General features: G+C 42.6%; 1 protein-coding gene across 1 annotated transcript; it reads right to left on the bottom strand.

Annotated features, from left to right (window-relative positions):
• Positions 1-1,496: 1,496 nt before the first annotated feature.
• syt19 (synaptotagmin XIX) lies at positions 1,497-25,850 on the bottom strand. The gene is made up of 8 exons (XM_061917436.1): positions 25,611-25,850; positions 25,440-25,513; positions 19,006-19,077; positions 18,524-18,703; positions 13,828-13,977; positions 8,052-8,171; positions 2,497-2,608; positions 1,497-2,427 (listed from the first exon to the last, which is right to left on the bottom strand). Exons 1-8 carry the CDS (start codon positions 25,813-25,815, stop codon positions 2,120-2,122), a joined length of 1,221 nt encoding a protein of 406 aa, XP_061773420.1. The 5' UTR covers positions 25,816-25,850; the 3' UTR covers positions 1,497-2,119.
• Positions 25,851-26,273: the final 423 nt, after the last annotated feature.

The raw sequence follows: 26,273 nt of genomic DNA on the forward strand, positions 1-26,273 counted from the left end.
TTTTGGAAAAAACACAGTGATAATTTGTGTGCGCTTGCACAAGCATATTTTATTTTGTAGCATTTTTGTTTTTTTGAACAAAATATAATCGGATTTCTTTCTCCTATGGTTTGCATTAGTTCAATAAAGACTAATATTTTTTTAATCAAGTCTATGTATATTTGTTCCATCTAAACACTACAACCATCCATATATCCTTTTTTTTACTGCTTGTCCCTCTCGGGGTGGCGAGGTTTGCTGGACACTATCCCACTCATTCAGGTGGAAGGCAGAGTACAACCTGGACAAGTTGACAAAAAAACGTATCATAAAAAAAAAAAATGATTACGCAACAATATATGTGTTTCTTCAATGTATTTTAATAACATTTTTGTTTAGGATTTTCGTACACAGTTCCATCAACAAAATTAAAAATATGTGACTCTGAAAGTGCACAAGGTGGTGCTGAAAAGACCAAGTACAGTAATATTAAATCCATAGGCAACAGGGTAAAGCGGTCAACCCCTAGATGGCAGCCTAGAAATAAGAATAATCAAGTGAATTTTGCAAAATACAGTATGGACTACAGCGGGGACGCCGTGGCAAGTTTGGGAGAGTGGCTGTGCCAGCAACCTGAGGGTTCCTGGTTCAATCCCCACCTTCTACCATCCTAGTCACGTCCGTTGTGAGCAAGACACTTCACCCTTGCTCCTGATGGGATCTGGTTAGCGCCTTGCATGGCAGCTCCCGCCATCAGTTTGTGAATGTGTGTGTGAATGGGTCAATGTGGAAGTAGTGTCAAATCGCTTTGAGTTCCTTAAAAAAAAAAAAAGGTAGAAAAGTACCACACAAGTATAAACCATTTACCATTTCTTCATTTAAAAAAATAACTGAACACCCAAACATGAGATTTTTGAACCGTCTACACCAGGGGTGCCCATTACGTCGATCGCGAGCTACCAGTCGACCGCGGGGGTTGTGATAGTCGATCTCCAGCGAGGCTTTAAAAAAAATAGACCTAAAAATTAGTGATCATCAATCTTCACCAAGACGTCACTTAAATGACATTCACGGTACCGGAGGGTCTTGTGAGATGACGCTGGCTGCTGCAAGATCATTATTATGAAAATATGACCGAGAGGAAGGCGAGAAACACTTTTTATTTCAACAGACTCTCGCGCCGTACCTTCCGTCAAAACTCTAAAGGCCGACTGCACATTTCCTATCTTCACAATAAAAGCCCTGCTTCATGCTACCTGCGCTAACTAAATACAGAGTCTCGGAAAACTGGCGTGCACAAGCGATCCCTCAGAAAGCTGGCGTGCACAAGTGATGTGCACGCCAGCTTTCCGAGACTCTTATTTTGTTAGCGCAGGCAGCATGAAGCAGGGCTTTTATTGTGAAGATAGGAAATGTGCAGTCGGCCTTTAGAGTTTTGACGGAAGGGACGGCGCGAAAGTCTGTTGAAATAAAAAGTGTTTCTCGCCTTCCTCTCTGTCCTTTTTTCATAATAAGGAACTGGCAGCAGCCAGCATCATCTCACAAGACCCTCGGGTGCCGTGATCGTCAATCAAGCAAGCTACGGAATTTGCCGCCAATGTTTTTCTTGTAAAGTGTATGGAAGCTGGATGAATTAGATGCCAAAAACCAACCACTTTCATGTGGTATTGTACAGAAAGGACAACTTTTTTTCTCCTCCATTTGAAAATGTGGGCGTTATCATCATTACTGTCTGATTCCAATCAATGCAAGTCATCAGAATCAGGTAATACACCAACTTATATTCTTGTCTTTGTGAAAGAAAGACATCTATATGTGTTACACATGCTTGTATTATCATTAAACACATTTAACTTGTTTACAAAAATGTCTCTTTCATGAATAAATAAATATAAGTGATATATATAAATGAGGTAGATCCCCTCGAGTTGGTCAATTGAAAAGTAGCTCGCCTGCAGAAAAAGTGTGGGCACCCCTGGTCTACACAAACAATGCTTTCCATATTGTTGCCATGTTGAGAATGTTGTTAATGAGAACAAATGCGGCGATAGTAATTTGTTGTAAAATAAAAGTGTGTTTAAGCCCCACCTGTTGAATGTAAAAAAGTAATAAAGGGATCCAGAAGTTGTTTAGACATAACTCAGATAAGTAGATCATGCCATCTTGCTATTGGCTGGTGGGCTGAGAACATCATAAGACTCCAGTGCTTGTCTTCTGAATGTTTGTCCTTCTTCACCATCAACTGTCCAATCAGTTGTTTGGAGGGTTTCTTACTTGAGTGAGTCTCAAAAACAGAGACCATTATTTTACAGTCTTGCATAGCAAAATCTGGTAAGCAGAATACAAAAACCTCATTGAAAACGGTCACTGTCCCACATTCCATTGCGCAGGTTTTCTGGTACTTCAGCTTGCAGCTTTTGCACTGCACGCTGACCCTGGCATACAGAGCTGGACAACAAGAAGAAATGAGCTATTAAAGCTGCTATCTACATTTGCGTGGAGATGTGTGATATTTACCTGCGCCCAAGTGTGACTCCTTCTGGACTGTTTGGACCTTTAACACTCCAACCTCAAGTCTTTGAGAGATGGGGAGAAACTTGAGTGACAAAAGCACTTCTCCTACAAGATCCTATTATATGAAAGAATTAACACATCAGCATGATGGGTATTTACCCACACAATAAAAACATTGTCTTTTGTCTAAATTCAACTTTCAATCATAAAATAACACCAAACCAAATTAAGTTGGGGAAAAAAAAATTATATCACTTCCTGCTGCTTGACTTGTTTACATTTCATAAACATCTTCTGAGTGCTGACTTACTTGGTCAGGCAGACAATATTTACAAGTGATCCTTGTTTTGCAACGTTCCGTGTTATGTTTTTTTAACGACCATAATCCATAGTTGTACCTCAATTTACGAGCACACTGCGTTCCACGACCGAATTCATAACTCAAAACACTCATCTCATGTCGGGCCTGCCCATTGAAAGTTCCGTATTTTTTGGACTATAAGTCGCAGTTTTTTTCATAGTTTGGCTGGGGGTGCGACATATACACCGGCGCGACTTATGTGTGAAATTCAATCAATCAATGTTTATTTATATAGCCCCAAATCACAAATGTCTCAAAGGACTGCACAAATCATTACGACTACAACATCCTCGGAAGAACCCACAAAAGGGCAAGGAAAACTCACACCCAGTGGGCAGAGAGAATTCACATCCAGTGGGACGCCAGTGACAATGCTGACTATGAGAAACCTTGGAGAGGACCTCAGATGTGGGCAACCCCCCCTCTCTAGGGGACCGAAAGCAATGGATGTCGAGCGGGTCTAACATGATACTGTGAAAGTTCAATCCATAGTGGCTCCAACACAGCCGCGAGAGTTCAGTTCAAGCGGATCCAAGACAGCAGCGAGAGTCCCGTCCACAGGAAACCATCTCAAGCGGATCAGCAGCGTAGGGACGTCCCCAACCGATACAGGCGAGCGGTCCATCCTGGGTCCCGACGAGCGGTCCATCCTGGGTCTCGAGTCCGGACAGCCAGTACTTCATCCATGGTCATCGGACCGGACCCCCTCCACAAGGGAGGGGGGGACATAGGATAAAGAAAAGAAGCGGCAGATCAACTGGTCTAAAAAGGAGGTCTATTTAAAGGCTAGAGTATACAGATGAGTTTTAAGGTGAGACTTAAATGCTTCTACTTATTATTATTATGTTAATAATTATTCTAATTATTAACACATTACCGTAAAATATCAAATAATGTTATTTATCTCATTCGTGGATGAGATAAAGAAAAAGTCAGCAATCGTCACACACACGTCAACCAATAAGAATTCGGCGGGGGAGGGTTATGGCAGAAGTGCATTGTGGGTCATGGGATACTAACTGCTATATGCTATATGCTACTGCCGTAGCTATTAAAATAGATCATTTCATCGTTGGCGGTAACTTATAAAAACCGAGAAGGGCTGAACAAAAATTGAACCGAAAAGGAAATCATGTACTGCAGATTACAAGCTGGACGTAGTGAAATATGCAACAGAAAGTGACAAGAAATAAATAGATAAATGGGTTGTACTTGTATAGCGCTTTTCTACCTTCAAGGTACTCAAAGCGCTTTGACACTACTTCCACATTTACCCATTCACACACACATTCACACACTGATGGAGGGAGCTGCCATGCAAGGCACCAACCAGCACCCATCAGGAGCAAGGATGAAGTGTCTTGCTCAGGACACAACGGACATGACGAGGTTGGTACTAGGTGGGATTTGAACCAGGGACCCTCGGGTTGCGCACGGCCACTCTCCCACTGCGCCACGCTGTCGAAGCGGCGCATACCTTTGGAGTTGGCAGAGTTGTTTAGAAGCAACATCAAGGAAGAAGATTTCACCGGATTAATCGATTTGGAGTGACAGATTGTTTGGTAAACGCATAGCATGTTCTATATGTTATGGTTATTTGAATGACTCTTACTGTTAAGATCCGCTTTTCGGATCGCCACATATTATTGTTTATTCTTCCAGTTTTTGTTTCATTCTCCGTCTGATCCTCTTATTTCCTGTTTAGTCCGTCACCATAGTTAAACATTAGTTTCACCTCCTCCTCGTTTTCTACACACACCTGTTTCTCCTTGATTACTGCCTATGTAAGCCTTCCTCTTTTGTTTGTTCAGCCTGGGTTCGTAGTTTGTTCTCATACAACGGTACGTCTGTTTTTGCGCATTTGCTCACACGCAATTTGCTATTATTCTCGCGAGCTCCCACGCTACGCATTTATCTCTTTCTTAGCGCTTTGAGTACATTGAAGGTAGAAAAGCGCTATACAAGTACAACCCATTTATCATTTACTATTTAGGTCTCATGCTAAATGTTTTGTGTTTCCCTTTTGTGTGCCTACATGCCAGTTTTAGTTTTCTATTTGTATATCCTAGCTCTCATGCTTGCGTCTTTTGTTTGCCTTTTCTTAGCTCCAGTGTTTTTGTTCTTTAGCTCCGTTTGTTATTTAAATAAACAGTTAAATCTTACCTTTGCTGTGTTCATCATTCGACACATCCACGGAGGATCATGCCGAACAGACGTAATACTTACCATAATATGTTACGTTAACATACCAGGCACTTTCTCAGTTGGTTATTTATGCGTCATATAACGTACACTTATTCAGCCTGTTGTTCACTATTCTTCATTTATTTTAAATTGCCTTTCAAATGTTTATTCTTGGTGTTGGTTTTATCAAATAAATTTGCCCCCAAAATGCGATTTATACTCCAGTGCGACGTATATATGTTTTTTTCCTTCTTTATTATGCATTTTCGGCCGGTGCGATTTATACTCCGGAGCGATTTATAATCTGAAAAATACGGTTATTACATTCAATTTAATCCGTGTTTGGTCCCCCAAAACAGCACGACTGTTTTTTAGTAAGAAAAGCAAACTTTTAAGTAAGAAATATTGTTTAAAAAAAAAAAATTGTATAAACTACAAACAATTACAATAGTTCCAGGAATTGCTGTAGTAATATTGTTTCACATTTAGCAGACTTTTGTACTGGAAGTGTCTGCTTCTCGGTCACGTAACAATATCCATCCATCCATCCATTTTCTACCGCTTATTCCCTTTCGGGGTCACGGGGGGCGCTGGCGCCTATCTCAGCTACAATCGGGCGGAAGGCAGGGTACACCCTGGACAAGTCGCCACCTCATCGCAGGGCCAACACAGATAGACAGACAACATTCACACTCACATTCACACACTAGGGCCAATTTAGTGTTGCCAATCAACCTATCCCCAGGTGCATGTCTTTGGAAGTGGGAGGAAGCCGGAGTACCCGGAGGGAACCCACGCATTCACGGGGAGAACATGCAAACTCCACACAGAAAGATCCCGAGCCTGGATTTGAACCCAGGACTGCAGGAACTTCGTATTGTGAGGCAGGAAAAACAAATTTAAAATCACTGTTTATGTTGCACATGGACATATTTGAGTGACGGACCGAAGCGATATATACTGTATGTCTGTGCACCAAAGATAATGCTCGACTGTCCAGTTTGTTGAGTCAGGACGAGACAGAACAAACAGACACACGTCAAACACAGCCATTTCTCAATATTGTTATGGATAAATGTTTGTCGTTTCTGGCTGCATGCCGCAGAGTGTGGTTGCAGCACCTGTTATGCGGACTCAAAATGCTGCGGCGAGGCTGATTTGCCAGGTAAGCTGCTAACTGGTAAAACATGTTTTTTATAGATTGTTTGTCTGATTAGGCCATCCGCATGTTCACCTTCGCACTAACGAACTAACCGGTCGTTTGAGGGCAGGATTGTGTCGATCTCTGAGCGGCGATCAAATGCACGTCATCTGTCTAAAAAACATATGCTTGTGTCTTGTGTAGACGAAGCAGGAAACAACATTTTTAATATTACAAACATAAATATGCTAAAGTTTATTCCAGTAATTAAATTTACAAGGTGGAACTAATTATAGATTCATAACACACAGCACAAGATATTTCAAGCCTTCTTTTGATGATTATAACTTACAGCTTATGAAAACCTTGAATTGAAAAGCGCAGAAAGCTTGGGGTTTTCAAAAACAGTAAGCCACAATCATTAAAAATGTAAGAAATAAAGGCTTGACATATCTCACTCACCCTGTAATGAGTTTGTATCACATTTTAGTTTCACATTTGAAGTTGAATTGATGATACGGCTGCTAGACTTTTGACAAGAACAAGAAAGTTTGATCACATTACGCCTGTACTGGCTCACCTGCACTGGCTTCCTGTGCACTTAAGATGTGACTTTAAGGTTTTACTACTTACGTATAAAATACTACACGGTCTAGCTCCATCCTATCTTGCCGATTGTATTGTACCATATGTCCCGGCAAGAAATCTGCGTTCAAAGGACTCCGGCTTATTAGTGATTCCCAAAGTCCAAAAAAAGTCTGCGGGCTACAGAGCTTTTTCATTTCGGGCTCCAGTACTCTGGAATGCCCTCCCGGTAACAGTTCGAGATGCCACCTGAGTAGAAGCATTTAAGTCTCACCTTAAAACTCATTTGTATACTCTAGCCTTTAAATAGACTCCATTTTTAGACCAGTTGATCTGCCGTTTCTTTTCTTTTTCTTCTATGTCCCACTCTCCTTTGTGGAGGGGGTCCGGTCCGATCCGGTGGCCATGTACTGCTTGCCTGTGTATCGGCTGGGGACATCTCTGCGCTGCTGATCCGGCTCCGCTTGGGATGGTTTCCTGCTGGCTCCACTGTGAACGGGACTCTTGCTGCTGTGTTGGATCCGCTTTGGACTGGACTCTCGCGACTGTGTTGGATCCATTATGGATCGAACTTTCACAGTATCATGTTAGACCCGCTCGACATCCATTGCTTTCCTCCTCTCCAAGGTTCTCATAGTCATCATTGTCACCGACGTCCCACTGGGTCATTATTGTCACCGACGTCCCACTGGGTGTGAGTTTTCCTTGCCCTTATGTGGGCCTACCGAGGATGTCGTAGTGGTTTGTGCAGCTCTTTGAGACACTAGTGATTTAGGGCTATATAAGTAAACATTGATTGATTGATTGAACTTTAGCACAATGTTCTAATTTTGAGCTTCACCTGAATCAACTCTCTCAAACATCTCAACTCTGTGACAAATACTACTCCAACCGGTGGTGGAATGGATTCATAGCCCTTTCTTCTAGGGGCAGCATGTAAATAAAAAGGAAAGTGAAACGTGAAGTGAAAATAGACATTTTAAAATGTTCAGTGGAAAAATCAACATTGGCTGCTCAAACACCGTGAGCATCATCAAGAATAGAGATGGCATCTTTAACCACATTAGGGATCTTCTAGTATGAAATGAGCAGTGTTGAGAACTAAAGAGGGTAGTGGTCTCATTATTGAGACTTCCTCCTTCCAATAAGACTACCCTTGTGTCCTTTGCGATGTTCCTTCTCATGTGTAAGAAAACCACACGGATACAACTAAGCAATTGTTCTCGTTCCTGGTATCAACTGTGTTAATGCTGGCCCTAAAATTAGGGTATGTGATTTAGTTTTTACCTTCCTGGGAGTGTGAAGCTTTCCCTTGAGCTCCAAAGGGTAGGAAATGTTGAATTGTCCTAAAGAAGTCCTCACATCTCCCAATGTTGTGTGTCTTGAGTATTTATCATAGTCTTTTACCTGTGACACAGACAAACAAATGGGGGTCATGTTTTTGTCACACTGGTTAGAGGATCAAATTCTCAGGGCATTCTGCCAGTCGCAACTGGACTGTTCAGTTTGTCGTAGAAGACGTTTCGCCTCTCATTCATCAGTCCCTAGTAGGGATGTAACGGGTGATCGAAACATCAATACACTGATTTAATACTCCTAAATTTCAAGTGTATCGATCTGTGCACGGCAAGTTTGCCTTCCAAGAGATAGGTTCCAAGGTCATTTTAAAAGGGCATCAATCGTTTTACTGGAAAAACAATAGACTTAAGAACATTAAGAACATTAGACTTTATATGTTGGTAGAGTGGCTGTGCCAGCAATCTGAGGGTTGCTGGTTCAATCCCCACCTTCTACCATACTAGTCACGTCCGTTGTGTCCTTGGGAAGACACTTCACCCTTGCTCCTGATGGGTCCTGGTGAGCGCCTTGCGAGGAAGCTCCCGCCATCAGTGAGTGGATGTGTGTGTGAATGGGCGAAAACACCAACCCCACACGACAATTGTGTAATATCTGTGTGTGTCTGTGTGCCTTTAAGAGAAGAGCCGTTGTGTGTGACATGCGCCAGTGAGGCAGACTAGGGAACGGATTCCCGCTAGAGTTTGGATGTCTGTGTGTTCAGCGCGAAACGTGAATTTTGGTGAACAACAGCTCTTGTATGCCACTGGGTGACGTCATACGCAAATACGGTATCAGCTTTCACTGTTATGCTGATGACACCCAACTCTACATGCCCCTAAACCTGACCAACACGCCGGATTGTAGTCAGCTGGAGGCGTGTCTTAATAAAATTAAACAATGGATGTCCGCTAACTTTTTGCAACTCAACGCCAAAAAAACGGAAATGCTGATTATCGGTCCTGCTAGACACCGAACTCCATTTAATAATACAACTCTAACATTTGACAACCAAACAATTAAACAAGGCGACACGGTAAAGAATCTGGGTATTATCTTCGACCCAACTCTCTCCTTTGAGGCACACATTAAAAGCGTTACTAAAACGGCCTTCTTTCATCTCCGTAATATCGCTAAAATTCGCTCCATTCTGTCCACTAAAGACGCTGAGATCATTATCCATGTGTTTGTTACGTCTCGCCTCGACTACTGTAACGTATTATTTTCGGGTCTCCCCATGTCTAGCATTAAAAGATTACAGTTGGTACAAAATGCGGCTGCTAGACTTTTGACAAGAACAAGAAAGTTTGATCACATTACGCCTGTACTGGCTCACCTGCACTGGCTTCCTGTGCACTTAAGATGTGACTTTAAGGTTTTACTACTTACGTATAAAATACTACACGGTCTAGCTCCAGCCTATCTTGCCGATTGTATTGTACCATATGTCCCGGCAAGAAATCTGCGTTCAAAGGACTCCGGCTTATTAGTGATTCCCAAAGCCCAAAAAAAGTCTGCGGGCTATAGAGCGTTTTCCGTTCGGGCTCCAGTACTCTGGAATGCCCTCCCGGTAACAGTTCGAGATGCCACCTCAGTAGAAGCATTTAAGTCTCACCTTAAAAACTCATTTGTATACTCTAGCCTTTAAATAGACTCCCTTTTTAGACCAGTTGATGTGCCGTTTCTTTTCTTTTTCTTCTATGTCCCACTCTCCCTTGTGGAGGGGGTCCGGTCCGATCCGGTGGCCATGTACTGCTTGCCTGTGTATCGGCTGGGGACATCTCTGCGCTGCTGATCCGCCTCCGCTTGTGATGGTTTCCTGCTGGCTCCGCTGTGAACAGGACTCTCGCTGCTGTGTTGGATCCGCTTTGGACTGGACTCTCGCGACTGTGTTGGATCCATTGTGGATTGAACTCTCACAGTATCATGTTAGACCCGCTCGACATCCATTGCTTTCCTCCTCTCCAAGGTTCTCATAGTCATCATTGTCACCGACGTCCCACTGGGTCAATATTGTCACCGACGTCCCACTGGGTGCGAGTTTTCCTTGCCCTTATGTGGGCCTACCGAGGATGTTGTAGTGGTTTGTGCAGCCCTTTGAGACACTAGTGATTTAGGGCTATATAAGTAAACATTGATTGATTGATTGATTGATTGATTGTATGTGTGTACTTTCACTCCCTGAGTTTCATACCGCTTGTTAGGAAAGCGTCTCAGAATGTATGGCCGACTGTGTCTCTCCTTTTTCATTGACAGGCATTACGATATCATAACTTTCAGCTACCGCACGATTACATAAGCCACGACAAATACAAACACCATAACACAAGGATAAAGCCACAACGCAACTTAAAGGCCTACTGAAATTAGATTTTCTTACTTAAATGGGGATAGCAGGTCCATTCTATGTGTCATACTTGATCATTTCGCGATATTGCCATATTTTTGCTGAAAGGATTTAGTAGAGAAGATCGAAAATAAAGTTTGCAACTTTTGGCTGCTAATAAAAAAGCTTTGCCTGTACCGGAAGTAGCAGACAAAGTGCACGTGACGTCAAGGGTTTTGGAGTTACTCACATCCTCACGTTGTTTACAATCATGGCCACCAGCTGCGACAGCGATTCGGACCGAGAAAGCGACGATTTCCCCATTAAATTGAGGGAGGATGAAAGATTCGTGGATGAAGATAGTGAGAGTGAAGGACTAGAAAAAAAAAGGCGAGGGCAGTGGGAGCCATTTAGATGTTATTAGACACATTTACTAGGATAATTCTGGAAAATCCCTTATCTGCTTATTGTGTTGCTAGTGTTTTAGTGAGATTATATGGTACCTGAAAGTCGGAGGGGTGTGGCCACGGTTGTGGTGACCGCCAGTGTCTTCGGTGGGAAGAAGCAAGAGAGTCCGTAGCTGCAGGAAGACGCAAGCTCCGCTCATGTCTACGGTAAGAGCCGACATATAACCACAATTTCTCATCGAAACCTGCCGGTTGACATGTGGTTGGGAACCATGTTCGCTTGACCGCTCTGTTCCATAGTAAAGCTTGACCTCCGGGAATGTAAACAAGGAAACACCGGCTGTGTTTGTGTTGCTAAAGGCAGCTGCAATACACCGCTTCCCACCTACATCTTTCTTCTTTGACTTCTCCATTATTGATTGAACAAATTGCAAAAGATTCAGCAACACAGATGTCCAGAACACTGTGTAATTATGCGATTAAAGCAGACTACTTACTGTATAGCTTGTATCGGCCTGGAAAAAAATGTCCGCTACAACCAGAGACGTCATCATACCGACGTTTTCAACAGGATACTTCGCGCGAAATTTAAAATTGCAATTTAGTAAACTAAAAAGGCGGTATTGGCATGTGTTGCAATGTTAATATTTCATTATTGATGTAAAAACTATCAGACTGCGTGGTCGGTGGTAGTGGGTTTCAGTAGGCCTTTAAATCACAGAAGAAGAGGCTGACACAAGGGAAGTGACAGCGATGCAAGTTAGCGCCTCCCACCAAGTCTCGGAGAACAAAGAGAAGCCATTTAATGAGAAAGAAAGAAATAGAAGAGATGGATGAAGGAAGCTATGAAAATTGGGAAGCAAAGGGGCCAACACTATCAACAGGGATGGGGGGCATACATGCTTCTGCACACCTGGGTCGCTGTCCTTCATTGGCGATGCCAGAGGCGGAGAACAGATACTGTATGGCCGGGTCGGGGAACTTTATTTAGTTTGTTACGTCTCGCCTCGACTACTGTAACGTATTATTTTCGGGTCCCCCCATGTCTAGCATTAAAAGATTACAGTTGGTACAAAATGCGGCTGCTAGACTTTTGACAAGAACAAGAAAGTTTGATCACATTACGCCTGTACTGGCTCACCTGCACTGGCTTCCTGTGCACTTAAGATGTGACTTTAAGGTTTTACTACTTACGTATAAAATACTACACGGTCTAGCTCCATCCTATCTTGCCGATTGTATTGTACCATATGTCCCGGCAAGAAATCTGCGTTCAAAGGACTCCGGCTTATTAGTGATTCCCAAAGCCCAAAAAAAGTCTGCGGGCTATAGAGCGTTTTCATTTCGGGCTCCAGTACTCTGGAATGCCCTCACGGTAACAGTTCGAGATGCCACCTCAGTAGAAGCATTTAAGTCTCACCTTAAAACTCATTTGTATACTCTAGCCTTTAAATAGACTCCCTTTTTAGACCAGTTGATCTGCCATTTCTTTTCTTTTTCTTCTATGTCCCACTCTCCCTTGTGGAGGGGGTCCGGTCCGATCCGGTGGCCATGTACTGCTTGCCTGTGTATCGGCTGGGGACATCTCTGCGCTGCTGATCCGCCTCCGCTTGGGATGGTTTCCTGCTGGCTCCGCTGTGAACGGGACTCTTGCTGCTGTGTTGGATCCGCTTTGGACTGGACTCTCGCGGCTGTGTTGGATCCATTATGGATTGAACTTTCACAGTATCATGTTAGACCCGCTTGACATCCATTGCTTTCCTCCTCTCCAAGGTTCTCATAGTCATCATTGTCACCGATGTCCCACTGGGTGTGAGTTTTCCTTGCCCTTATGTGGGCCTACCGAGGATGTCGTAGTGGTTTGTGCAGCCCTTTGAGACACTAGTGATTTAGGGCTATATAAGTAAACATTGATTGATTGATTGATTGATTGAAATACATCTAAATATGTTGGTTACTGTACTTTTATTGAAAATTGCTTGAATGTATAAAATGTGAGCAGAAAGGGTTTCCTCCTGTTGATTCAACCTAAACTGTTGGTTGCACTTAATTTAAATAGGATATGAATGCATTGACCATTAATTGTTGTTTGCTTGCTTGTTTGTATCCATAATTCCTCCATCCATCCATCTTCTACCGCTTGTCTCTTTTGTGGTCGCGGGGGCTCTATCTCAGCTGCATTCAGGCGGAAGGCGGAGTACACTCTGGACAAGTCGCCACTTCATCACAGGGCCAACACAGATAGACAACATTCACACTCACATTCAACACACGAGGGCTTATTTAGTGTTGCCAATCAACCTATCCCCAGGTGCATGTCTTTGGAGGGGGGAGGAAGCCGGAGTACCTGGATGGAACCCACGCAGTCACAGGGAGAAAATGCAAACTCCACATAAAAAGATCCCGAGCCCGGGATTGAACCCAGGACTACTCAGGACCTTCGTATTGTGAGGCACATGCACTAACCCCTGGTCCACCGTGCTACCCTATCCATAATTCATTACACATAATTCATATCGAAAACTTAACCTGATGTGTCCAGGTATCCACTATTTATTTCACAGTCACGCTGTTTTTATGTTCTTTGTTAAAAAGTTACTGAATCCATTTGAACTCACTGAATCAATCATTTGAATCGAATCGTTGTTAAAACGAATCGTTACACCCCTAGTTCATAGACATTTGCGGTCCAGTTTAAGTCGATGAGCATGGATTGTCGAAGCCTGCTTGGATGAGAGGAAAAACGTCTTCTAAGACGATTGAATGCCCTGAGAATATAATGACCTGGATTTACGAGAACATCCACAGACAGAGTATTCACGTGGATATGCTTAGTAATATGAGTATAAAAAGTTGAAATTGACTTTTTAGAGTGTTATTGTCTTGATCTGTAATCAAACCTGCCAACTAACAGACATAGGCACTGTGAAATTCAAAAAAGAAACAAGAACGTTAAAATGCTGACAATATGAAATGGGTTTGGCTGATACAGAACCTCCATCCTCAGGTTTAAGTGATCCAGGTCCTTTTCATCTTGCAGAATACAGCTGAACTGGTCTCCAAACAAAGGGTTACAGGTGCCTTTCACAGTGCGAGTCCTCCATTTCTGCAGCACTTTGCACAGGGGAGGAGGTGTCCCTTCAACCTAAAAGAATCAGAGCAGTAATTCACAGTCAATTCAGTACAAGGTTGTTGTTTAGTAGTTGGACGAGAAACACTTACATTTTGTTAAGCCCACAATCAACCATTTAAAGGCCTACTGAAATGAGATTTTCTTATTTAAACGGGGATAGCAGGTCCATTCTATGTGTCATACTTGATCATTTTGCGATATTGCCATATTTTTGCTGAAAGGATTTAGTAGAGAACATCCACGATAAAGTTCGCAACTGGAGAAAAGCCCTGCCTCTACCGGAAGTTGCAGACGATGACGTCACACGTGTGGGGGCTCCTCACATATTCACATTGTTTTTAATGGGAGCCTCCAACAAAAAGTGTTATTCGGACCGAGAAAACGACAATTTCCCCATTAATTTGAGCGAGGATGAAAGATTTGTGTTTGAGGATATTGATAGCGACGGACTAGAAAAAAAAAAAACACGATTGCAATCGCGTTGCATTGAGACGGACTCATATGTTTTTAGAGACATTTACTAGGATAATTCTGGGAAATCCCTTATCTTTCTATTGTGTTGCTAGTGTTTTAGTGAGTTTAACAGTACCTGATAGTCGGAAGTGTACGTCCACGGCCGGGTGTTGACGCGCAGTGTCTCAGGGAAGTCGACGGCAGCTGTACGGGAGGCGCAAGCTCAGCTGATATCCGGTAAGTGGCGACTTTTTAACCACAATTTTCTCACCGAAACCTGCTGGTTGACAAGAGGTCGGGATCCATGTCTGCTGTGATCCATAGGAAAGTTTCAACTCCATGAATTTTAAACAAGGAATCACCGTGTGTTTGTGTGGCTAAAGGCTAAAGCTTCCCAACTCCATCTTGCTACTGTGACTTCTCCAATATTAATTGAACAAATTGCAAAATATTCAGCAACACAGTTCTCCAAAATACTGTGTATTTATGCCGTTAAAGCAGACGACATTTAGCTGTGTGTGTGCGTAGCGCTCATACTTCCTAAAAACCCGTGACGTCTTGCGTACACGTCATCATTACACGACGTTTTCAAGACAAAACTCCCGGGAAATTTAAAATTACAATTTAGTAAACTAAACCGGCCGTATTGGCATGTGTTGCAATGTTAATATTTCATCATTGATATATAAACTATCAGACTGTGTGGTGGGTAGTAGTGGGTTTCAGTAGGCCTTTAATGGCCAAAATTAGAGTCAAACAAGATGAATTTCACCTTTTCTGACTGTAAATGTTTTATAATGTCAGATACTCATTTTAAACAATGCCAAAGCATGAAATCATACGGTTCCCTGCCTTTTTGTCTGATCTTGCAAAGAGTTTTGGATGCCTCTGTTCTCAGAGTTTTGTAGTTTGGAGGAGTTTAGGCCAATAAGTAACACAAAAAGTAATATTTTCATATAATTGTGGCATGCGCACAATAACACCGTCTCCACTTCTAACTGCTCCAAATGCAAAAATCATAAAGAGTACAAACAATTTTTATTCTACTGCCTAAATTATTTTATCTGATTAGCCATTTGTGTTTTATGGCATGAATTAACTAATATCTTGCAGTCATGTTGTTTATGTTTCAAAATGATTCAACTCTTCAAATGTTAACATTTGTCATTATTACTGTATGTCTAACTCCACCTCTCTCTCCTTTTCACAAAACCACTATCAGTACATACATGCTGATATAGTTTATTTTGGCCTACAGCTGTAGTTTAATACGTATATTTCTTCAACAAAAATTTGCACAACACTAAGCAAATGGATGAAATCTTCAGTGCCCATCAATCATATTCATTATCATTCTAGGCTTGCTTTAAAAGAGCCCTTTTTTCTACATTTAAAACACTTTCTCGTGGTCTACACAACAGTAATGGTGGTGCTTTGGTCCAAATTTTGCATGGATTATGCTTTACAGACAAAGTTCAAACCTCTTTCTGACTGTCTCTTCAGGATACAACAATTTGTGGGCTGTGTTATTTATGTGCCTCCACTTTGACTGCGTCTTCTCCACGTCAGCAATGTTGTAGTTATTAGCGCTTCCATATCGAGTCTACTGACAGATATAAGTTGGATTTTGGAAATTGCAACAGCGTAAGATGCATGTGCATGTACGAGACAGTCCGCCCCACAACAAGAGGATAGAGGGGGAACAAAAATTAGCTCATTGACTTTACCATGAATTAATTAACGTGGACCCCGACTTAAACAAGTTGAAAAACTTATTCGGGTGTTACCATTTAGTGGTCGTTTGTACGGAATATGTACTGAAACGGAAATTTTAGTTTTTGGTCCGGCCCTCACTGACTTGGGACCATTGCAAAATTATGTGCGTCCCAAAGTCACCAGCCTTGGCGTCACTATAGACAGCGATTTTAAACTAGACAAACAAGTCAATGGCGTTTTAAAATCGTGTTTTTATCACCTTCGTCTTTTAGTAAAGGTTAAACCGTTTTTATCTTTTAACCTTTTTGAACAAGTCATGCATGCTTTTATTTCAAGTCGCCTGGACTACTGCAATGCACTTTATGCTGGCATTAGCCCAAAAGCTCTCTCCCGGTTGCAGTTAGTCCAGAACGTGGCAGCACGACTTTTAACAGGGGCCAAGAAACCCCATATAAACCCAATTCTTCAGAGTTCGCACTGGCTCCCTGTTCATTTTAGAATTGAATTTAAAACATTGCTGTTTGTTTTTTTTGTTTGCTGCGGGCTATAGAGCGTTTTCCGTTCGGGCCCCAGTACTCTGGAATGCCCTCCCGGTAACAGTTTGAGATGCCACCTCAGTAGAAGCATTTAAGTCTCACCTTAAAACTCATTTGTATACTCTAGCCTTTAAATAGACTCCCTTTTTAGACCAGTTGATCTGCCGTTTCTTTTCTTTTTCTTCTATGTCCCACTCTCCCTTGTGGAGGGGGTCCGGTCCGATCCGGTGGCCATGTACTGCTTGCCTGTGTATCGGCTGGGGACATCTCTGCGCTGCTGATCCGCCTCCGCTTGTGATGGTTTCCTGCTGGCTCCGCTGTGAACAGGACTCTCGCTGCTGTGTTGGATCCGCTTTGGACTGGACTCTCGCGACTGTGTTGGATCCATTGTGGATTGAACTCTCACAGTATCATGTTAGACCCGCTCGACATCCATTGCTTTCCTCCTCTCCAAGGTTCTCATAGTCATCATTGTCACCGACGTCCCACTGGGTGTGAGTTTTCATTGCCCTTATGTGGGCCTACCGAGGATGTCGTGGTGGTTTGTGCAGCCCTTTGAGACACTAGTGATTTAGGGCTATATAAGTAAACATTGATTGATGATTGATTTTAAATCTTTACATGGACTGGCACCTCAATATATCTCGGACCTCATCCAAATTTACATTCCTGCGCGCGCTCTGAGGTCCGAAAGCCAGCTCCAGCTCGTGGTGCCCAAGACCAGACTTAAGACCAGGGGAGACAGGGCCTTCTCTGTGGTCGGCCCTAAGCTCTGGAACACTCTGCCCCTCCATGTTCAAACTGCTTCCACAGTGGAGTGTTTTAAGTCTCGTCTTAAGACCCACTTTTATTCTTTGGCTTTTAACACTACGTGAGTTGTGTGGTCCTCTGTCCTCTGTTATCCTCTGTGTTTTTTATACACTTTGATTTTTATTTGACTGTTTTAATTGATTTTACCCTTTAAAATAGTTTTTAATCATATTTGTTTTTATATTGTTTTTATTGGTTTTATTTTTATTCATTTTTTGTTTTATTCAGTCAGTGGTGGAGCATAATATTGTTTTTAACATGGCTGTGCAGCACTTTGGAAACTTTATTGTTGTTTAAATGTGCTATATAAATACGGTGGATTGGATTGGATTGAACTGTGCAATCAACTAATAAGAGTTTCAATCAATCAATCAAAAGTGTCGGACTACAATGGTGGAATTGCGTAAAGCTCTTTGGGTAAATTTCTACTATACATGGAGATATCCGCTGACATGACAGGTCAGAAAACGTCACAAGTCAGAGCAAATTCCAAACGGTTCATTTGGTGGAATTATGAAAAAAGATTATTGGAAAAAAAATATAGTTTGATTTAAAATGTTGGGTCCTATTGCAGATCCCACATACACAAAAGCTGGTACTTATAGCTAATAAAAGTTGGCTTTGCATAATAGGTCCCCTTTAATTTTTCCGAGATCATTGGCTGACAATTGGGACTGATATCAATCAATCAATGATTATTTATACAGCCCTAAATCACTACTGTCTCAAAGGGCTGCACAAACCACAACACAAACCACAACGACATCCTCGGTAGGCCCACATAAGGGCAAGAAAAACTCACATCCAGTGGGACGTCGGTGACAATGATGACAATGAGAAACCAATGCATGTCGAGCGGGTCTAACATGATACTGTGAAAGTTCAATCCATAGTGGATCCAACCCAACCGTGAGAGTCCAGTCCAAAGTGGATCCAACACAGCAGAGAGAGTCCCGTCCACAGTGGAGCCAGCAGGAAACCATATACAAGCCCACATTTACAGGAAAGTAGTGTCCTAACTAAAAACCTAAGCATCAAATTACCCCATCATCGATGCAACGCTCCCTCTTATCAGATCCTTTCCACAGAAGCTTTAATTGGACAAACAGCCGGAGGCTGCTGATCAGTTTTTTTTGCTGAAGCCCCTCCACTTTCAAGACTGTGACCACAAGCCGGCGGTACTGCTGGTCATAGTACACAGAGTAGTGGAGCCATCCATTGACCTGGTGGAGGAGAAAGTTGGTGAGGTATAGAAAATCTGTTGCCGTCTGCTTCGTTTATGATAAATCTAAACTGTCTGAACACTTTCTTCAGCCTATGAAAGGACTGTAATGTCAAATGTTAAACAGCTTTTCCATATAGGACTGACTAAATTGTTTTAAATAAAGCTATAGATAGTTTATTATAATGATACACTCTCAAGGTGTAGCATTATACTAAAATACAATGTAAGACTGCAAAGAAACAAATAAACTGACAAAGATGGTGATGCAAAAAACAACACACATGCAATACTGATACATACTTTATTATCTGCTGCTGGCTGGCTGGATCCCAAAGAGGACTCAGACGAGACTTCCTCATCAAAATCTTCCACCTGCAAAGTGCGCACACACAGCAAACGTATTATATTGGCTTTGGCAGAGTCCTGTGTTTAAACAATTTTGCCTATTAATATCTGTGTACACAGAAAACATTTACTGTCCAATATTGCTGTTGGTTACAGCTTCCAGACAAATGCAAAAAAACAAAACAAAACAAAAAAACTGAAACTGAACTACTTTATTTTTAGGATAAAACAATTTCAGGTGTGATCAGTACTATTATATCTTTCAAACAAGTTGAATTCTCATGTGTGCAAGTCACTCGCTGTCACACCAAGTCTTGTCTTGGTTTTTTTGTCTTGTGATTTAAATGTTTTATTTTGAAAAGCAAATCCTCTTGTTTCAGATCACGGGCCCTTCCTCTCGTGTCACCAGTCTGACGTCATCCCCGACCCTTGATTGTTTCCACCTGTTTCCCATTATCCTCATGTTCTATTTAAGCTCATGCCTCCTCTCGTCCTGTGCCAGATCGTCTCAAGCTTTTGTGTCTTTCTAGCGTCCATGTCCATGTTGATATCCTTGTCTTGCCTTTTTCCTGGTTTTCTTGTTTGGATAGAGAAATCATTTTGCTGTAATTTTGAGTTTACTTTTTCCTCCTTTCGAGCGCCCTTTGTTATCCTTCGTCCAACCTAATCGGTGAGTTTTTGTGTTTTTCTAAATTCCGTTTTTTGCCTCATTGATTGAGTAAGTTTTTTGTGTATTCATATTCAGTGTACATATATAGTTCCTTTTGTTGTTTCCTCCTGTTGGAGCGCTTTATGTCATTGTTACATTTAATACGACTTCATTGTTAGTTCACTCTCTAGTTAGTTACTTCCTCCTATTTTTTGGAGTGATTTTTATTGACCTTTTCCCGGAATTATTTTCCACGTAATTGTTAATTCTTGCGAAATACGTCGGATAGTCGAACCTCGGATTGAGGAGGAACAGTGTGGTTTTCGTCCTGGTCGTGGAACTGTGGACCAGCTCTATACTCTCGGCAGGGTTCTTGAGGGTGCATGGGAGTTTGCCCAACCAGTCTACATGTGCTTTGTGGACTTGGAGAAGGCATTCGACCGTGTCCCTCGGGAAGTCCTGTGGGGAGTGCTCAGAGAGTATGGGGTATCGGACTGTCTTATTGTGGCGGTCCGTTCCCTGTACGATCAGTGCCAGAGCTCGGTCCGCATTGCCGGCAGTAAGTCGAACACGTTTCCAGTGAGGGTTGGACTCCGCAATGGCTGTCCTTTGTCACCGATTCTGTTCATAACTTTTATGGACAGAATTTCTAGGCGCAGTCAAGGCGTTGAAGGGTTCCGGTTTGGTAACCGCAAGATTAGGTCTCTGCTTTTTGCAGATGATGTGGTCCTGATGGCTTCATCTGACCGGGATCTTCAGCTCTCGCTGGATCGGTTCGCAGCCGAGTGTGAAGCGACCGGAATGAGAATCAGCACCTCCAAGTCCGAGTCCATGGTTCTCGCCCGGAAAAGGGTGGAATGCCATCTCCGGGTTGGGGAGGAGACCCTGCCCCAAGTGGAGGAGTTCAAGTACCTAGGAGTCTTGTTCACGAGTGGGGGAAGAGTGGATCGTGAGATCGACAGGCCGATCGGTGCGGCGTCTTCAGTAATGCGGACGTTGTACCGATCCGTTGTGGTGAAGAAGGAGCTGAGCCGGAAGGCAAAGCTCTCAATTTACCGGTCGATCTACGTTCCCATCCTCACCTATGGTCATGAGCTTTGGGTCATGACCGAAAGGATAAGATCACGGGTACAAGCGGCCGGAACGAGTTTCCTCCGCCGTGTGGCGGGGCTCTCCCTTAGAGATAGGGTGAGAAGCTCTGCCATCCGAGAGGAACTCAAAGTAAAGCCGCTGCTCCTCCACATCGAGAGGAGCCAGATGAGGTGGTTCGGGCATCTGGTCAGGATGCCACCCGAACGCCTCCCTAGGGAGGTGTTTAGGGCACGTCCAACCGGTAGGAGGCCACGGGGAAGACCCAGGACACGTTGGGAAGACTATGTCTCCCGGCTGGCCTGGGAACGCCTCGGGATCCCCCGGGAAGAGCTAGACGAAGTGGCTGGGGAGAGGGAAGTCTGGGTTTCCCTGCTTAGGCTGTTGCACCCGCGACCCGACCTCGGATAAGCGGAAGATGATGGATGGATGGATGGATACTTTTTGCTCTGGAGGTAAAAAAGTCATTTCAAAATAAAAGCTTTATTTTGGAACTTCCTCTCTGCATCTGGGTCCACTTCTTATTCCGAGTCCTGACACTCGCATGATCACTGTCACCCCAGTTTTATTACATCTGAAAGATTTTAAGGCAGCAACATTTCAAGTCAGAGTATGCAGTTCTTTGAAGTGGCCTCTGCTGATCAATTAGTTCATGTCAGTATCAACTCATGTTTTCACTTTGCCATCTAAGATACCTTTTAATTGTCTACTAAAGCAAAACTACAGATCCCTACAGTAAGTAGTCAAAATAAATATGTTTCATTCATACACTAGTATTCCATATGGTAAAAATGGTAAGTCATGGTGATTAGTTTTGGGTTTTTTTTTCATCACACAGGAGACAAAACTCCTTCTCCATTAAAACAATGAGATGTTTTTTCCTCGTCATTGCCATATCTTGCTTGGTAATAAGAAGTGACCTCCCATGGCACATGTCAATCATGCAACAGAACATCAGATAAACGCCTTTTACATAGTATGCATCTACAAAGTAAAACAAGAAGCAATACAATGTTCATACAGTGTAGTAAAGGGTGCTATGGTTGTGGTTGTGAGGACTGGACCAACTTATAGATCAGGCCTGGGCAATTATTTTGACTTGGGGGCCAAATTTGGAGAAAAAAATGTGTCTGGGGGCCGGTATGTCTATTTTTAGGAACACTAATACAACACCTCACAATAAAGTCTGATTGAATGCTAAAAATGTGATGACAGACCGCCTTAAAAACGGAATGGAATTTTAATTTTTTCTATGAACGATAAAACCCTGAATATTGAGAACATATGAACGTCACACCCCTTCTCAATCCACATATTCTACAATCAAGCCAAATGCCACAAACACAGCAAAATATGAACATGAAGGGTAAAAAAAACAAAAAACATCTACAATGTGTATCACAAAGCTTCCAAGTCACCAAAAATTATTCCCGGGCGTGGCACCACTGCTGCCCACTGCTCCCCTCACCTCCCAGGAGGTGATCAAGGGGATGGGTCAAATGCAGAGGACAAATTTCACCACACCTAGTGTGTATGTGACAATCATTGGTACTTTAACTTTAACTTAACTTAACTTTAACTTAACTTTAGAACTTTCTTGTAAAAATCTCCTTCCAGGTCTGTCCCCGATACCCACATTTCAGGCTGGCCACTCTGTCGAAACGCTCCCCACCCACACTGCTTGGTGCCGAGTCTGACCTGCTGTATGTAGATTACCATAGTAACTAGTAGGGTTGTACGGTATACGCGTATTAGTATAGTACCGTGATACTAATTAATCATATTCGGTACCATACCGCCTCTGAAAAGTACCAGTCAACCACACCCTAAGATTTTTTGTTAAAATAAAGCCAATAATGCAATTTTTTATGGTCCCCTTTATTTAGAAAAGACATTGGTATCAGGACAACACTAGTCACTAAAATATCATGCAAAAGCCCAGATTCCAACCATTGAAATACTTTGTATGGTTCAAGACTTATGGTTTTTTGAAAACATCACTGCATATCATAATGGCAGCTTCACTTTTCATCTTAAAGATCTAAAAAAAATATTTGAGAATATCCGGCAAACCAGATTGAAAGGCCTGAAGGCTTATTGAAACCCACTACTACCCACCACGCAGTCTGATAGTTTATACATCAATGATGAAATATTAACATTGCAACACATGCCAATACGGCCGGTTTAGTTTACTAAATTACAATTTTAAATTTCCCGGGAGTTTCTTCTTGAAAACGTCGCGTAATGATGACGTGTACACGTGACGTCACGGACTGTTAGGAAATATGAGCGCTGCACACACACACAGCTAAAAGTCGTCTGCTTTAACCGCTTAATTACACAGTATTTTGGACATCTGTGTTGCTGAATCTTTTGCAATTTGTTCAATTAATATTGGAGAAGTCAAAGTAGAAAGATGGAGTTGGGAAGCTTTAGCCTTTAACCACACAAACACACTGTGATTCCTTGTTTAAAATTCCCGGAGGTGAAGCTTTACTATGGATCAGCGCGGTCAAGCGAACATGGATCCTGACCGAATGTCAACCAGCAGGTTTCGGTGAGAAAATTGTGGTAAAAAGTCGCTTCTTACCGGAGATAAGCTGAGCTTGTGCCGTCCATAAAGCTGCCGTCGACTTCCCTGAGACACTGGCCTCAAGACACCCGTGGACACACCTCCGACTATCAGGTACTATTAAACTCACTAAAACACTAGCAACACAATAGAAAGATAAGGGATTTCCCAGAATTATCCTAGTAAATATGTCTAAAAACATCTGAATTCGTCCCAATGCTATCGCGTTTATTTTTTTTTTACTTTTTTTTTTTTTTTTTGTAGTCCGTCGCTATCAATATCCTCAAACACAAATCTTTCATCCTCGCTCAAATTAATGGGGAAATTGTCGTTTTCTCGGTCCGAGTAGCTCTTTTTGTTGGAGGCTCCCATTATAAACAATGTGAGGATGTGAGGAGCCATCAACATGTGACGTCATCGTCTGCGACTTCTGGTAGAGGCAGGGCTTTTCTGTTAGCACCGAAAGTTGTGTACTTTATCGTGGATGTTCTCTACTAAATCTTTTCAGCAAAAATATGGCAATATTGCAAAATGATCAAGTATGACACATAGAATGGACCTGCTATCCCCGTTTAAATAAGAAAATCTCATTTCAGTAGGCCCTTCTTTGCCCAGGTCTGCGATAGCTGGCCAGGGTTGACCTGGTCCTATCAGCCCTGACCCTTAATCACCCTAGTGAAGTGTGTTTGCACTGTTTAACTCTACAATGTGATTAAAATTGGCAAGAGCAAACATGGCAGATGTGGGTGGTGGGATCCCACAATGTGGTCAGTCTTCTTGAATAGATAAACAAATTCCTATCCACGCTTCACAAACCCCGAGATTGGAATGAGGCACACCACAGTGTGCCCTCCATCCCAAATACTCAAAAGCATCACCAGTGGACACCATCAGGCAATCCACTGTCGACACAAGCTGCATAACTAAGGCAGAACATGGATACCCCCCATCGCCACCAAGCCCTTAACGTGATGTTGTGGTGTGCAGCTCGTTTTGTTATTGGCCTGAGAAACGTTCTACAGACAGAACAAAGACGTCCTGAATTAAAGATTACATAAAAAGCATCAGCCAAAACCCCCCTCCAACATGGGACCCTGACAACCAAAATGGACGATCTGTGTATTTTATTGTACATGGTTGTAAACTTCTGTGCGCTCTGTCATGGTGTGTACAACTTTCATGTTTTTGGAAGCCTGCTCAGTGGCCTTGTGGTTAGAGTGTCCGCCCTGAGATCGGTAGGTCGTGAGTCATACCAAAGACTATAAATATGGGACCCATTGCCTTGCTGCTTGGCACTCAGCATCAAGGGTTGGAATTGGGGGTTAAAATCACCAAAATGATTCCCGAGCGCGACCACCGCAGCTGCTCACTGCTCCCCTCACTGCCCACAGAGTGGAAAATGGGATGGGTCAAAGGCAGAGGGTAATTTCACCACACCTAGTGTGTGTGCGACTTTAAGTGGTGCTTTAACTTTTCAAAAAGGTTTTAATTGGCACAATCATAATATTAATAAAGATGAATAATAATAATACGAAATAAAATATTTCAAGGCGGCTGGATTTGATGTTTTTACTAATTTGCTTTGTTACCTACCGTGTCACACGAAGGGAAATTGTAGATGAACAATGTTCAGATATCCATCCATCCATTTTCTACCGCTTATTCCCTTTCGGGGTCACGGGGGGCGCTGGCGCCTATCTCAGCTACAATCGGGCGGAAGGCAGGGTACAGCCTGGACAAGTCGCCACCTCATCGCAGGGCCAACACAGATAGACAGACAACATTCACACTCACATTCACACACTAGGGACCATTTAGTGTTGCCAATCAACCTATCCCCAGGTGCATGTCTTTGGAGGTGGGAGGAAAACGGAGTACCCACCTACTGAGCATTTTATTGGTTTGTAGCATGTTGAATGTACAAAATGTGTCAAAGTGGCCCCCACATTGTCTGATCTTTTTTGGTATGCAGCCTTTGCTGAAAAAAGTTTGGACACCTGCCCTATCAACCCCAGACCTCATTTATTTTCAACATCACAGACGTGGTTTCACTCTTTTCCTGCCATGGCTTCTCACCTTAATAGTTGGGATTCCTTTGTATTGTCGTGATGCTTGAGATTCGTCATTTGCGTAAAGCAACTCCCCATTCGCTACATAAAAAAGCAAACACAATTATTATTTTTCCAGTCGTCAAACGTTGGACTGAATACATCTGGAATTTAGTGTTTTGACTTAATTGTCGGTGACCTGCTTCAAGCAGACTGCGTGTGGTGTGTTGACTTCGAAAGCATCTGAAGGCCTGCCAGACCAAAATTCCCAGTGCCAGAAGGAGAAGAGAGACGGACAAAGCAAGGATGCTGTATTTAACTGCAGCTGAGAAAGGAAAATTCAGGGCTGCAGCTGATGACAGCAGCCTAGTAGCGGTAAAGTGTTCCGTTGGAAGGACCATCATGTTGTACCTCCATGTGAGCTGCAGATGAATAAAACACAAACAATGTCAGGACTCAAGAGCAGAGAATAGGTTTTAGTACAGGGGTGCACACACTTTTTCAGCGAGCGGGCTACTTATCTACACAGACACACACATATATATATATATATATATATATATATATATATATATATATACCGTATTTTTCAGACTATAAGTCGCAATTTTTTTCATAGTTTGGCCAGGGGTGCGACTTATACTCAGGAGTGACTTATGTGTGAAATTATTAACACATTACCGTAAAATATCAAATAATGTTATTTAGCTCATTCACGTAAGAGACTAGACGTATAAGATTTAATCGGATTTAGCAATTAGAAGTGACAGGTGGGAGGAAAACGGAGTACCCACCTACTGAGCATTTTATTGGTTTGTAGCATGTTGAATGTACAAAATGTGTCAAAGTGGCCCCCACATTG

Source organism: Nerophis ophidion, linkage group LG12 (assembly GCF_033978795.1).
Source record: "Nerophis ophidion isolate RoL-2023_Sa linkage group LG12, RoL_Noph_v1.0, whole genome shotgun sequence".
Taxonomy (NCBI): Eukaryota; Metazoa; Chordata; class Actinopteri; order Syngnathiformes; family Syngnathidae; genus Nerophis; species Nerophis ophidion.